The 15,947-nt window shown below is 42.7% G+C and overlaps 2 protein-coding genes across 2 annotated transcripts in view; one reads left to right on the top strand and one right to left on the bottom strand.

Annotated features, from left to right (window-relative positions):
• The window catches only part of LOC131260389 (homeobox protein homothorax), a 151,103-nt gene extending 143,183 nt beyond the window's left edge, over positions 1-7,920 (top strand). The window contains exons 9-11 of the mRNA XM_058262092.1: positions 1,387-1,463; positions 5,141-5,199; positions 7,766-7,920. Of these exons, the coding sequence (XP_058118075.1) occupies positions 1,387-1,463; positions 5,141-5,199; positions 7,766-7,920 (291 nt within the window). The remainder of the gene's footprint in view (positions 1-1,386; positions 1,464-5,140; positions 5,200-7,765) is intronic.
• Positions 7,921-14,848: 6,928 nt separating this feature from the next.
• Positions 14,849-15,720, bottom strand: LOC131258896 (exosome complex component RRP46). Its single transcript, XM_058260290.1, has 3 exons — positions 15,591-15,720; positions 15,299-15,534; positions 14,849-15,228 (listed from the first exon to the last, which is right to left on the bottom strand). Exons 1-3 carry the CDS (start codon positions 15,694-15,696, stop codon positions 14,893-14,895), a joined length of 678 nt encoding a protein of 225 aa, XP_058116273.1. The 5' UTR covers positions 15,697-15,720; the 3' UTR covers positions 14,849-14,892.
• Positions 15,721-15,947: the final 227 nt, after the last annotated feature.

Here is a 15,947-nt window from a genome sequence, read left to right on the forward strand (position 1 = left end):
GAGGATTAATTAATTTTATTAGGCTTTTAAATAAATGTTACTCTCGCTAAATTACTCGTTTCAAAATGTTATAGATTAGAAATCGGAACATTTTAGAATGGGCTACATTGAAATAAAACGTCACACATTATTTCAGCAATCTATAATTCAAGCCAAAAGAGTCAAATGACCGATAAACATGAATCGTTTGATTCGAAAATTACTCCTACTTTAATTTTTGATCTTAGAATTAGCAAAAAGCTTCTTGGTAAATCAACATGATTTGATTTGTTTGGTTTTAGATAGTTTTGAAAATGTTCCCATTATATCTTTTTTAGTTTACCATAAATGTTTTTGGCATGTACAAAATGTATAAAATACCCTACAGCATCGTCTTTGAATACGATAGTTGAATAACAATTCTCGACGGAAACAGTTTAATAAACTTTGATTACCTTCTATAAAAGCTTCTATAAAAACATTTTAGGAAACATAAATTACTCAATACAAAATGTAAGCAAACTAAAACATTTCATTCTATCCGCACAATATTAACTTATTGTGAACAGATTGTTAAACAGAGATTTTGAAACATTTTTAAAACATTCTCTGTTAACTATAATATTTTCGATGGTCTAAAATATACAGTGTTCAACCTTAGTTTTTTCTTCTTCCTTACAATTAGCATTACACTACGTTATATTTAAAATAAAATGTTGTGTCGTTGTAAACATTGCGCCAGACGAAACATGCGAAATAGGTTTATCGAACCATTCAAACACGATTTAACAACGTCGGTACAATAATGCCCCCAGCAGCCATCACTTCATTTCGAAAAACTTTCTACATTTCGATTATTCTTTAAACATGGACGATTGGCAGAGTAAATTTGCTAAGCCAAAGGTCTTGCAAAGCATTTAAAAAGGAATTAAAGTGGTAATTTCTGCAATAGCACTATCGAAAGTGATGAAACAATTGTAATTCAAATGATCTTCAATACGAAACCGACCCGAAACCACATCCTACTCAAGCGCTCGCTTGAGCACCTTCCTACGAAAACCTTCCTTTCCAAACCAACAGCCGGATCCAGCCGACGGCTCGTGTCTAACACACGCCCAAACAGGCCCTCAGATTTTAATTAACAAACAATCGAAAAAGCGATCTCCTTTCCGTCGTCCCATCGGGGGCTAATTTTGGCACCAGCTTACCGGAGCACTTTTCGCCTTTTTCCCCGAACCGATGTGGGTTCAATAAATACCGGCGTGGCCGAAAAGTGGCACTTGAATTGTTGGTCGTTGGTAAAGCAACCCACACACACATATTACCTCTGCCTGTGTGTGCTCACACACTTCTAGCTTTGAAACTGATTTGTTTTTCTTTCCCATTTTTCCCCCTATTTTTTCGCAGCATCCCTACCCATCGGAGGACCAGAAAAAGCAGCTAGCACAAGACACGGGACTGACGATATTGCAAGTTAATAACTGGTAAGTGTTTTTCCGGGGCCCACGAGGCCCACCCGGCGAGCGTCATCTAAACCCCTTTTCTCGGTGTGTGCAGCACACGATCGTGCCGGAAATGCGCAGCTCCAGAGAATCCCTGGGGTTTTCCGGTGGGGGTTTTGGGAAATTAATAGACTGGGAAACTGTACACCGAACCGGTAGCAGCAAGGGTTAAGGGCTAGGGAACCTTTGGTTTGCTGGCAGGCAAATTTGTTGTTTACCTTCCTCATCCTTCTCCCGAAAGGACACACAAACCCAACGCACAAACGAACGAACCAAAAACGGACGGGAACGCACTAACCGCACTCACATTTTCGTGAGCCGGCAGAAAGGTAGCGCTTTCCGGAGCCGGATTTTCGGTAAACCCGGTCCTCGTACGCCGATGGTGCGAATGTTTAATTGTTCAATTGTGCCAGGCCTCTGCTGGCTCCCGGAGGCTTTCCCCCTTTTTTCCCCCTAACGAAAGCGCAAGTCCTTCCCGTGGACCCATTTCACTCTCGAAAATCTCGCATATGTTCCTTCGTGTGTTTGATTAGCGTAATCAAAGCTACTTGAGCGGCACTGCACAGTTCCCCTAAGGGGTGTTTGATCCTCCTCATAGACTTTCCGTACCGGCCGACCAACCTGGTCGTTGGTTTTTGTGTACTTCAACGAAGGAACTAACACGAATGTCGAGCGGGCGTGGAAAATTTGACAGGTAAAATGTGTCGCACACTACAGACGCTCGACCGTTTGACACTCCGTGAAGGGGTTGCACGTGCTTGGAAAAGACCCCAGTAACGACAGGGATGAAGTTGAGCAGGATGTTGAGACACTGTTCACACCACAGGGCACAGGTGTGTATTCCTTTTGACCAATCCTTGGTGGTCGACATGGAACTTTTGAGGAAAACCCCTTTAAAAAGAGTTTTGCTAGTTACTCTTACACAACTTTTACAATTATTGAACACTAGAGTTGATAAATAATGGTAATAGCTTATGATTTATGTCAATATTTAAAACATAAATGTAAAAATGATTTAATATGTAGATACGCGATGTATTTGACGCATATCAGATGAAATCTCAAGCATTCTCGATTATTTCCCTGGAAGTGTTAAGAATTAAATCATCGTGCTTAAGACAGTTGTATATTTTTCATTAAAATTTGTGAAAACCAACAATCCTCAAGTACAACAAGTACAACAAGTACACAAAGATTAAAATGGGTATAACCTAAAGAAGTGGGATAACCGAACAAGTTGAAGCCTTCTATAATAGCACAACCACAAACGAAGCTTACATGAAACGCGAAAGGGCTTTTGATAATATGGTATAATCTTTCCATTTAGGATAACAAATTTACACCATATTAAGTATTTATAATAGAATACAATACAATAGAATATGTACTTTGTCTCACAGTTGTCACCCATTTACTAGGTACTAGTCATTTTACTTCTTTGACAAGTTTACATTTGATGAACTTTTTTCTTTGCCTAAAACAGAAGCGCAAATGTAACTTTTCTATCGCGTTATTTTGAGAAACTTGCGAGCTTGTTCTTCACGAAGCAAAAAATTAAGTATTTCACCGTAATGCAATGTTTTACGATTGTTCTTACTATGGTTCAAATAATTTATCTTTTGCACTAAGCTTTCATTAAAAATCTTTAGAATTGTTTGTGCTGTATTTCCATAATATGTAGAAAATCATACGGAATGTACTCAACAAAAATTAAACTCACACTTTTTGGGGCATCAATGTAATGAGATCTAAACTTTGGTTTTGCAAATGAAGTTTAAAACATTTACTTTATGAATCGAAAGATAGAAGTTATAGCCGCGCTAGGCATTGTTCTTGTCTAAAGTTGCTGAAAGTTTCGTAACAAGAACCACATCCCTTACATTATGCCGGCAAGAGTCCGTTGGGTCAAACTTTGATGAACATGTCAATATCGGTCGGTGGTGTCATAAAAATGATAAACTGAATGCGGGTCCGCACGGGGATTCATTCATAAATGTATTGCTCCGTAGGAAAACCCCCGTTCCGAACGGTCTCCGCTCCGTTTGGCAGCCCGGATCACACTCTAATAGCCTGTCCTATTTCGGCTTAACTCTTTCCTGCCATGCGAGCGCGGTGGCACCGCAGGAAACAGGCCGGAGGAAAATAAACATTTCCTATTCATGTCCCGGCGATCCCGGAACTAATCTCTCCCCAAACGGACCCTCGCCGTGCTATCGTTCGATGGCAGGAATATACACACACTGGGTCATTCCAAATTCATGCCTTATTCCACTTTCTTCTGGGTGGGAACGATGTCCTTTCTACTTGCCAGGCTGGATCATGTGTGTTTGCTGTTCGAGTTTCCTTTTTTTGCTGCCTCCTCGTTTTCTTGATCCTGCTCGCGCCGTCGACCACTCCGAGGTTTCCCTTTCTTTTTCTCTTCTTTGCTTTCTTGTTTCACTTCGGCCTGTCACCCTTCGATGCGGATGAAAAGCAATTTTCATGTTTAACTTACGACTATGCACAAACAAATATCTAAACAAAAATGGAATCCTGGCCTCCCCCTACCGCTTTGTCGGTTCCGGTCCGAGCTTCCCATTGTCGGTCCCCCTTCCGTCCGAGTAGCGGGCCAAACCACCGCCGGAAAAGCGGCGGCACCACACGGACGGGGCACACAGTCGGGGAAAAGCCGGGAGGGAATGCCAAACGTCGGCATCTCCGACCGGCAACCTACGGTGAGGGGAGGGGGAAAAACGGAAGGGCGACCGGAGGCCAAACTTTCACAATCACTAGATGAGGTGATTTATTATTGTTTAATTTCCATAAATCAAATAAACTGTGCAATCCAATCCGAATCGCTTCGGGTTTTCCCTTTTCGGGCGAACCGAAAAATCCTTCTGGGCTGACGGCACGTTTCTCGCTGATCTGGCCCATCCGATAGTGCCACCAACACCACCACCACCGCTGGCAAGGATGTGTAATTCGGGATGGAATTCTTTCCGCGGCAGGCCCGTCCTCGTCCGCGCGCGCTTGAAGACGCTTCTCCCAATCGGCCCCCGGGAAACGGCATGGCATGGCGGCGGAAGTAATCTCTTTTCGGGAAATTTTTGGGTTGGAAATTACAGATTTTTATCAGTACGACCATCCGTCCGTCCGTTCGGTTCGGAGGATGGCTGCTGCCTTTCCCCACCGAAACGCGCTTTTCCGTCCCGACCCCATTCCCCACCGTGGAAAACAGTGTGACGGATACGGTCGAGAAAACAACCGGTTCTGGCGGCGCGCTTCGGAAAAGTCGGCTACGACTACGACGACGACAACACGAATGTCACAGTTTTCGCCGTTTGAATGTTTTATCACCTCCTCCCACCCCACAACAAGCACCGCGAGGCACAACGGTCGGGGGGGGGGGGGAAAACTCGGAAAAACACGGGCACAGATATCCTTCATCCTCTCCCGCAACGTCGGGTTCAACTCTAATCATTTCACTTCACTTGATTAATGTGTTTGTTCCATTTTCCGAATCCTTGCGCGCACGTTCGACGTCGTGTCCTGCGGGCCCTTGCCCGATCGCACGGTGGGAAGCGGGGTAGCGAGGGGTTGTTTTGTTCGCCAGTCTTATCCTTTGCAGCGGCTTCAACCATCTTTTCCACTCATTTTTCTCTTCTTCTCCGTCTTCGCAGGTTTATCAACGCGCGGCGCAGAATAGTGCAACCAATGATAGATCAGTCCAACCGAGCAGGTTAGTATTCGGGGAGGGAAAATGGGGGAAAAACTCCTTATCGCGCGGGGCGAGCGGCCCGCTTTTGTCCTTATCCTTCGTAGCGTAGCTAATGGTTGTTAATGTGTACTGTACTTACTGTGTTTGCTGCGAGTAGCGCTACGTTTTTATCTTCCCGCCCGTAGACTCAATCAAATGGGGATACATTTCATTTCTTTCGCTCGCTACCGAAATGTATCGAGATTTGAGGATGTAGACTTTTTAAATGTAACCCATATCGATAACGATCGGCGTGGAATTAGTCAAAGTGCGTAGCTGAACAATTATTCTACTCTGTAGGAATACTAACACTGCCAATCATAGAATTTTTATATGCTCTGTTATTATTCTATTTCATAATCTTCTTGGTTGGCCTTTTTCAATGCTAATTTGTTATTACCTTTAATTTTTTTAACTAATTTAGAAATTACAAAAACACATCGATATACTCACTTTTTCACTTGGGAAAACGGACATTTTTAGACAATATATGACTTTGCTTTTAAAGTAATGAAAAGCGGACCAGAGAGCAGATTCTTGCTTGGCTCTTTGGTCGGCATAATCATGAAAATACGTCAAACAAGGATCACAACGCAACGGTTTAAAATGTTTCCGTACTAAAGGTACATTTATTTCATTGTGTAACCTGCTGTTTACAGGAAATTTTATTTTTATGAAACGGGCAAATATATACATAGTGTTATGAATTTCTACGACGAATGTTACCTTGGCAAATTGAAGGAAATTCAACTTTCATATTTTCATGTTTTGGTCCTTTGACTTCAAATAGAAAAACTTCTTTGTCAGTACTGATTAAATATTGATCAGTTTGCAATACGTGTAATTTTTGATAAGAAAATTTAGCAAATTTTAATGCTACAAAGCGATTTTGGGAAATGAAATACTTCATCTCATGTTATATTTTTCAATACGAATGAAACATATCTTCATAGCACAAGTAACATGATTTTTATTTTAAAACATTTGCTTCATACTTTGTCAAAATTAGCCAAGTGCAAGCGAGTAAAATGTTAAATTTTCAGGGAACTAAATATGTTCTAATTCTAATATGAAAATTGGCAACCAAAAGTACTTAAATCATAATAGCTCAAAAACTTATCGATCCAAATAAACCCCATTTTCCAAACATTTAACCCACTCCATAATCTACCAGTCAGAAGGTAGGCAGCTGACGCCAATGGCAGCGACACAAGCAGCTTTAACCGGAAAAATAACATCCAATACCCTCCCCACCTTCCTCCCTCCCCTGCCCAGAATGGTACAACATCCTAATCCATCCTCGGCCTATGCGCCTGTATTATTATCATAACCGCCTTCGGTGCTTAATTACCGTTCCGGGGAGACGCTTCATTATTCATGAGCACCAATAGACAATATCTCCCGAGACCTCCCCCCAGGGGCGAGGTGATCTCCTTCCCAAAGCCCCTTCGAACCCGGCGGTAGGATAATGTGAAATGGAAAATCTATCCCGCGCGCGCGTCTCGGTAAATTGCATCCGAGGAGTAAAATTAATGTGACAATGATCCCGAAATGAGCCCGACGAGCGCAATTTGAATGAGAAATGGAACACACAATCACCGAAGTGCCGAGTCAGTCGGCGTGCGCCGTTCTACCCCGGGCGGGAGAAGGAAAAAAAGGGGATCAATCGAGATTTGTGCCTGCACAGTTTCATTTTCATGTAGTATTTTTGCTGTTCGCCTATTTCGGTTCGTTTGCGCTTGCCATTGTCGCGTTTGAAAAGTAATTAAGGAAAATTCCTTCCGACCGGGGGCGAACGCCATTATTCAATCTCGGGCTAGAACTCTTGCGGAAGAGAAAAATTTTCCTTAGCTTTCCAATAATGTCGAAAAAAACACGCATCGTAGCAACCGATGTTTCAATTTCGTTGTTTTTGCTATCCGTTTTTCCCAAGCTCTAAAGAAGCCAAGATCAATCAAGATATCCGTTCCGTTTGCGACCATTTTCTGCTGATAGATTCGAAGGATTTTCTAAATGGGACTGTAAATAAAAAACTCTCGGCGGAAAAGCTCGCAAACAGATCGATTGCTCCACTTTATTGTGGCATCGCCGCTCCAGATACAAAACCCAATCCCGGTTCCGAAATCCGATGCTAACGACTTCGACTTCGAACGGTTCGCCTAATGAATGCTAATGTGGCCGTGGATAAGGTCCTACACCACGTTTCAGACACCTCAGAATGTGTGTGTGTGTGTGCGAAAGGCATGGCTTACGGTATCGTCTTCGGACTCGAAACACAAGAGAAGTTCGCTAGATAATGATGATTATGGTGGCGTTTGTGATCCTCGTAGAAATTAGATTTAGAACACCTCAGCCCTTCCCGCCGACTAACCCTCGCATCCCCATATCCCGGTAGAGTGTTTAATGAGTCAATTCCATCCCCTCACACCTTCCCCCCCTCACTCATCCGCTAGTCAGTTTGTACTGTTGAAGTTAACTGAACGCTCGTTCTTTCTTCTTTTCCTCCTCTCTTTTTTTTTCGCTTGACCAGTATATTCTCCGATTTCAGTGTACACGCATCCGGGCCCGTCGGCCGGCTATCCGGACGCGATGAGCTACATGATGGACGGCCAGGCCCAGATGATGCACCGGGCGCCGGGCGATCCGGCCTTCCACCAGGGCTACCACTACCCGCCGGCCGAGTACTACCCGCACCATCTCTAAGCGGACTCCGCAGCAAACAAACCATCATCACCAACACCACCACCAACACCACCCACAGCAGCAGCAGCAGCAGCATGATCTGTGGCCACCCGAGAGGAACCAAGGCCCGGTTCGCCAGCTTGACGGTCACAAACCAAACCCGAGTCCTCGCAGTGAGTCCTTCGGACGTTCCGGAGGATTTACGCTTGGCCGAACCGAGAAGGGACTTCCAGGGAGAGGTAAGTAAACGCAACATACGGTTCCATTGCCCCGATGCAATCACATTTAATACAATTTTCCACTTCTTTTTCTAGTGGACGTTCCTTCGCTTCAACGTGTCCGTGTAAGTGGAAAATGCATTTACGTCAGCAGACGCTCGCACGGCGGCGTCGATGGCGTAGTGGCTGTGGTCGGGCGGGAAGATCATCAAACAAATGAAAAACAAAAAAAGAAGAGAGGAAAGGTGGTTTGCTGTACAGGCGTTAGTGAAATCGTGGCCATTTGAAGTAACCAAATAAGGGGGAGGAAAAACGTACGGAACAGCAACGTTGCTCGTTGAAAACTGCACATAACGGGATGGAAAACAAAACCGGAGGAGTGTGCAACCCAACCTTCACCCGTCAATCCTTGCTCGGTTCAAGGATGTCGGCCAGGTTTCGATGCAATGTGGAACAGACTTCACCTCCAACATCAAGCGAAAGGAAGAAACCGAACGATCTCGACGACGAGCAATGTGAGAGAGAGAGAGAGACAGAGAGTGGTGAAGATCTCCAAGGAAACCGAGGTTCGAGGATACTGCACAGCGGACAAATTAGTATATGCCGTAATCCAACCTGACATACGTAACTTCTCCGACGACGACGAAAGTGTATGCATGCAGTGGAAAATTGCATCGGCCGTCGATGTTCGGTTATGCAAATCAAACCGACCCCGTTTCTCGTCCACCATCTCACACCATCTTCACCGTCGCAAGGGAACGTGGACGCCGGATCGGATGGGAAAGCAGCAGCGTTTGAGAACCGAGGAGAGACTCGACTTACGATCCTCCCCGTGCGCAGCTATTGTACATTGTCACCCGGTTTCCTCGAGGCCAGCTTCCCGAGCTGGAGCAAACGTTGCCGGTGGATTGCGATATTTAATTTGTACTACACCATTAGGAAAACATTGTGTTAGAATTATTCGTAAACAAAAACAGTACGACTCTCAGCGGTGGCAGGGTAGGAAAGAACGGGCTTAGGAGGAAAATGTCGGAAAGCAAAATACACTCAACGGAACGCGTGCGAACACATGTGATCGGACAGAGTAAGCGATACAAATCATTGTGGAAAATCCACAAAATGGAGGTAAAATAGTTGAGTTGAAGAAAAACTCCAAAACCGACCGAGGGGTTTCGGTTTAATGGAAACAAATCACGGTATACAAACCACTCGCATAGAGGTGGCTTTCCAATCACCACTGGCAACTGTAAATAAAGTACATCCCACGCACAGACCAACACAAGGAAGCAAAACCAACATTGTACACGAGATATGCAAAGGGCGAAAGTTGTGGGTAGCGAAGATCCAGTGTAGAAAAGAAGAAAAATCAGCACACACAGCAGAAAGGATTCATAACATTGATGTTACCAGCAGAGGAAAACGGAGTGGAAGCAACAAGTATAGTGGCATATTGATCACGCATAGTGCACACACGCTAATCTTTCCTTACCACCGCAAAACAGATACACACACACACATCCCCCCCACCGATGGAGTGGGGAAGGGGGTGGTTACGGCCATTGCGTACCCGTACACTACAAACTACAATTAACTGCTACTACCAATATTATTACGACCATCATCTCACCCAAACCAAAATCGCCGCCAAACGCGTGTGGCGCTAGCGCAGCGATGGCTTTGTCGGGGTAAGCATTTCTTAAGGACTAGCGCGTAGTAGGCCGGGCGGAAAAGGAGCGGGGAAAGCAGGGGAAATTGAGGAGCTGCAAATGGAAGAAAAGCGCAGGTGGGCTCCTTTTCGGGAGGGGAAAATCAGATAAAATGGCCACAACAAATGAAAAGGGAAAAAACAAACAACAAGCAATAAACCAAACGGAATGGAAAAAGCGAGAATTCTCTCCAGCAATCCCAATGCCTTTCCCGGCACCTCTTTTTCGGCCCCGGCCCGTTTCTTTGCGAAAAACAAAAACGACACCATTCTCGATGGTGAGGGAACGGTGCGTCTCAATTGTTGAGCAGAATATGAATGGTTGCAGAATGGTTAGGTAAAACCTTGTTTGTCTCTTTTCCAGAAGCAAAAAAATTAAGCTGTTGGATATTGAGCATAATGTAAAAATAGTATGCAAGGCAGGAACACGGAAAAAAAATGCACGTGCAAGGGATATACGGAAAAAAGCGAACAAAAAGAAGAACAGCGCTAAATGTTAGAGGCATTCTGCAAATCACCAGACTTCAACGAATTTAATTAACGATAACAAAAGAAAACAAACAAACAAAATCATGTAAAACGACACGAGATTATGAATGGTATCCTTTCGTTAACGTTAGTGAGATAAGGCATGTAAGAAACCACATACACATCCACAAAAAAACACATACACACAACCACACATACACACTATGTAAGTACGATTTATATTAAATTCACAATACGGAACACGCGCGGAACAAACGGACCGTGGAGCGGTGGGAAACGGGATAGGGAAATCAAACCAATAAGTTGGTACCAATATGTAACAAATTAAAAACAGAAAGTCCTGAGCTGTTAGGGAAAGGAAGGAAGTTTCCTAGGTGTGAGGGCAAGCTGTAACTCGTTTTAGTTTCCGATGTTCATCCTTCGTGTCTCATAATTGTTTTTGTTACATTGCACCTACAGCATTTAGTTAAGTGAGGTCATTTAGGAGAGGAGATTTCTGGACAACCTCGTTTTTGAGCAACAAAAAATTAAAAAAAAGGAACTAGAGAGCAAAACACTGCAACACAAGGAACTCGAAAATACGAAAGTTATTATAGTTACACAGAATGAACGTAATGATAACTAATAATAGGAACAATCAATGCAATATACGCACCAATCTGGAGACTTCCTTTTACTTCTGAACAGTGAAGGAAAGATGGAGAAAGAGAGAGAGCGAAAGAAGAAGTAAAATACAGCCCAAATCCGCTACCACCTGTCTCCGCTTCCCGGTGCGTCCGTTTTAGATGTAGTTTTAGCTGTAAAATTGCTACTTTCTCTGTAATTGTCGTGTAATAATTGCTTAAGGCCAACCAAACCACAGGCAAAGTTTTAGTTTAATTATATTATTATTTTTATTGCTATTTTAGTTTCAATTTTCGTTGCGTTGAGAGTTTGTTTCACCGTACTATCATCCTTCAGCCGCGCTCCCCACTATAGCAAACCACACTAGGCAAGCGTTCAGTGTTTTCGACTGAACGTGTTTAGTGGAACACAGTGAAGTACTCAGCAGAAAGAAAGCGATCGTTAAAATTAACATTAAAATCAAGTAGTTAAACAACGACACAGTGAAAACCCGAACCGTGCAAATGCTATCAGCTGTATAAAATCCGTTATAGGTTGAGCTGTAAATATCAAAGGAAGGGACGAAGCATACGGAGCACGTTTGGAAAAGTTTAGAATGCGAAGGAAACGAAATAGAAAACAAAAGGATGCATGTTACGAGGGCGTACGGTTTAAGAGTGAATGTCGCATCAGTTAGGCTGAAGGAGAAGAAAACGTAAAGCTAGCAAAAAGGGGGTAACGCTATGCGAGCAAACAGGAAAAAACAGGAAGAAATATATCGAACACAATCGCTGAAAAATGCTTCTTTCGTTCGTTTGTTTTAATTTTTTTCCGATTTTATTTATATATTTTTAGAATTCTTTTTCTATTCGTTTTACTTCCACCTTGTTTGTTGTTTGATTTTCTGGTTTATATTTACGTTTCAATCATATTTTCACCTGCTTTGAATTGGATCAAATCGCATTGTTCGCGGTACGTTTCGTAAAATGTGTTCCGATTAACCGGTTCGATGAGCTAAAGTTACCGGTTTTCTTGAACGTACGGACGCAGCCATTTAACGATCAATTTTAAACGAACCGGTTATGGTACGAGATACGGATAGTCCATGCAACATTTTTGCACGCACGTGCTTACTGCATGCTGGTGGAAAATCTTTCGAATTTTTCTTTGGTATTATTTACATATTTGAATCAAGATCTCATATTAAATATTATTTATAGATTATCTAATTTTGAAACAAGTTCAACTACGCAACCATGGACCGTATCGACCACAATGGGCAATTTTTATTTGTTTATAATAAAAAAACATTAATGGTCCGGAAATTTACTTTCAATGACAAAATTCCATTTAGTTTGACCAATTTTTATAACGTGTTGTTGTTATTTTATAACTGTTATTCTTTGTTTAATTTATGAATTGTAAAATATACAGTAATGCTTATTTTCAGTCTCAAAAGATTATCAAGAGTTGCAAAATTAACATAGCCACCTAAAACAATGATAAATCGATCGAGCTCGAAAAAAACACCTACACACTGTCACACACACACACACATACACACAGACGCACACAAGTACACGGAACGGTATCATGGGTGATAGTTCACATACGATGACGCACAGTAATCGAAGTATACGAATTCGCGTAACGATTGGCTTTTTTTGTACATGGGAAGTTAAGAATTTATTGCTAAAAAAGTATACATAGATATATGTATGTATATTATATATATACAAATGTAATAGAAGATATGCGATCCTCGTAGGGAGGATCGTGGAACGAGGGTTAGGATTGACTGGAATCTACTAAGGAACAAATTCGCACCGAACAAACCCAGTAAAGTAAATGCACAAAACGAGCAATCTAGAAAGTCTATAACACTAAATTAACGATACAAAAGCAAATCCCAACCAGAACCATCATTCAATTCCCTGGCTGAAAAAGAAAAAAAAAGAGGAAACAAAAAATGCAAACCGGAATGAAGCGATCAGTGATCACGACCTGCGACCGGAAAACTCCCACAGTTTACTACTGAGGGTGCTTGTTTTGCTGCAGTTTTCTTTTGATAGACTACCTTTTAATCAAGCTATTACAAACGCCCACCACCACACAGGTGGAGTCGCAAATCCATTAGCCGCCTTATTCAATGTATACGAAAATCCAGACTCCGGGACAAACTCCCCCGGTTCTGGTGTGAACAGCAATGTGACGAAATGGAAAACAAGGAATCCTTAAAGGGAAAAAGGTATATTTAAAACAAATTGGTCTCTTTTTACGCTTGCAGGGATGCACATTAATAAGCACATCAGAGGGTATTGGAGAATTTAAAAAAAACACATACACACACACTCGTTAGTGAAGTTGTAAAAACGTAATAACATCAAACTCCATGGAGCTGAACCGATCGGTAAGCCGTATCAATCCAAAACCACTCACACAATCTGTCGCTTTTATCACAAACTTTACATCGCTGTGTTTTAAATGTGCATACTTCGTGAGTTAAACAATCGTAACGATTAGGTATCGGTGAATGGGTGCAGTATCTTTAAAAAAAACACCCCCAAAGAAGAGATTGTTACAAACTGTATAAATTTGAGTACGAGAAAAATCGTACGCTCGCTGTAACCATGGTTACGCTTGGTGCAAAGGACTAACGTTTACGGTGCAATAAAACGATAAGTGAAAGCAGGATTAAAATTACACCCATCTACCCCCTACACCACTCCCAAACAACCTACTATCACCGGCTTGAGGGTATAAATGTTTCGAACAATCGGCTGCAAAATGTGAAAATCGGCGCAGTGTATATGAAAAACAAACTCTACAGTAAATAAGAAAAAGAAAGAAACCGACGCCGATGGAGGCGCCTGGTGGGCAAAAGGGTTAGAGAGATGTTGTTTCCAAGCTATCTATTTTCAAATCGAAAGCAATAATAGCGTCACGTAACTTTAGTCGGATTTTGGGACGCACGGTCAAGTTTGTGCTATTGGTGGTGGTGCTCCCCGAGGCCGATCTGTTCCAACGTTGCCCAGCCGTGCAGCGAGGCTGGAATGGAATTGATAAAGAAAAAAACGATGGGGCACCTCTCGGGTCATTTAATGATCGGTCGAATCGGGTTGCGCTTAAGAAACAGGGAAACTAGCGAGCTGGAGAAAGAAACTGTGTGCTACGAATCTGTGGACGACTCGATGTATACGCACGCACGCAAGCACGCACGCACTGCTGCATAAGACGATTTTAATTTCATTACATATCTTCTCCACACCCCCACGCCCCTCCCCTGCGAGGGTGGTGAAACCAAAGAGAGAACACGTACTAAAACGAATTATAATCTGGTCTCATAGATGCAGAAAGTAAGGAAAGTTAAAAATTAAACGGTAACGAGTAACACTAAGCAACGTAAGGTATTGCCTGCCTGGAGACAGTGGGAGACACTCCGGGAGTAGAGAAAGTGGGCTTGTAAAACGTGTGGCACGTGTTTCCCGCCGTAGCACGTGCGGTTAGATTTTCTTTTTGTATTTTTGTTTGTTTCTCACTCTACCCCACTCTGCCCACGATTTGGTGTAATCAGCAAATGGATAGGATCGAGGACCCAAAATGCACACGAACCCACACTTACAATAGGTATAAGCGTAGAAAGGCAAAGGCACGGTCGTCGTTGTGCAGGTATTTTTAAGTGTGAACTGTACATTGATCGACAGTCAAGTCAGTATGGAAACAAATCACGCGGACGAAGGCGGTCGGAGATACTATTATTTAAAAGAAAAAGAACAACAAAAAAAAACAACCAGTGAAACAATTTGTGTAATGATTGTAATAAAATTGTAGATAAAGTATAAAATTGTATACAAAGCAAAAAAAAGGTATCTTATTGAAAATAAAGTAAATTAATAATAAATGTCCTCATGTGTACTGTTAAAGTTATATATTTTTACAAAATATGGTTTAAATTATTGTTTTATATCTTGCAAAACATTAACTATCATCAGTGACAACCTTTGTAATATTCAGTGTTACTTTTCTGTAGAAATCGAATATCTTCTCTACTGCCTCTCGGCACACGGCGACGACCTTCTCGTACTCCTCGAACGCAAAGCTTCCATGCACGTACGAGGTAACCGTGTTTTTGGCGATGCTATCGAACACGAACGTAAACGAACTGCGCGCTCGCTTTATTTGTTTATCGTCCGGATCCAGGATCAGCGTTCCATCGTCACACATTATACAGTGCACAGCAGCAACTGTAAAATTTAGCTCGATGCCGCTAGTTATCAGCGCCAAGCTTGTGGCATTGATAGCGCACGCTAGTAACTGTAACAAGGGATGCCGGAATGGTTATGAATGAAATTTAATACTATCAGGAAGCACGACCGTCACTTACCCCGCCTTTGTCAGTCATTTCCTGCACGTAAACGTACACGGCGGTATGGGAGTAAGCGGAGGTGGCCACCACCCGGACGAATGACCGCTTGATGATGCTCTCGACCAAACGGTTCTGAATATCCTCAAGTCCTGCGTTCGACCGGTACTGCACCTCAAGATGGGAATTGTCCGACTCGGCATTTCTTAGCTTCACTTCTGCCGGTCCGTTGGCGGAAACTATCACCTGGGTTGACCCTACGGAAATTCCCACACGTTACGTACAATATGGTTTGTCTGTGTCATACTCTTACCTTGAGAAAATATTGCCGAACAATCAGACCGTGAAAGTACGTTCGTTTCACAGATCATTCTGCGTAAATTCAGTGAATTTGCCATCGTTTTAGTCTCCGCGACCATCGTTGCGGCACAATGCGTTTTAAACCGACACCAAAACAAACGATTGTCAAGTCGATGAGGGTAGCGCTCGGTTTACACTCCAAGGTTCAAATGCAGCTGTACCAACGACATCGTACAGGATATCATGTCAATGGCATTACGGATCGATTTAAAAATCCAATGCGACCGTTGAATAAATTTGATTTTAAAAGCACAATAAATAGCATTTACTGCCAGAGATTTGTATGATTTTGTATTCAAATTGTACGCAC

This window comes from Anopheles coustani, chromosome 3 (assembly GCF_943734705.1).
Source record: "Anopheles coustani chromosome 3, idAnoCousDA_361_x.2, whole genome shotgun sequence".
NCBI lineage: Eukaryota > Metazoa > Arthropoda > Insecta > Diptera > Culicidae > Anopheles > Anopheles coustani.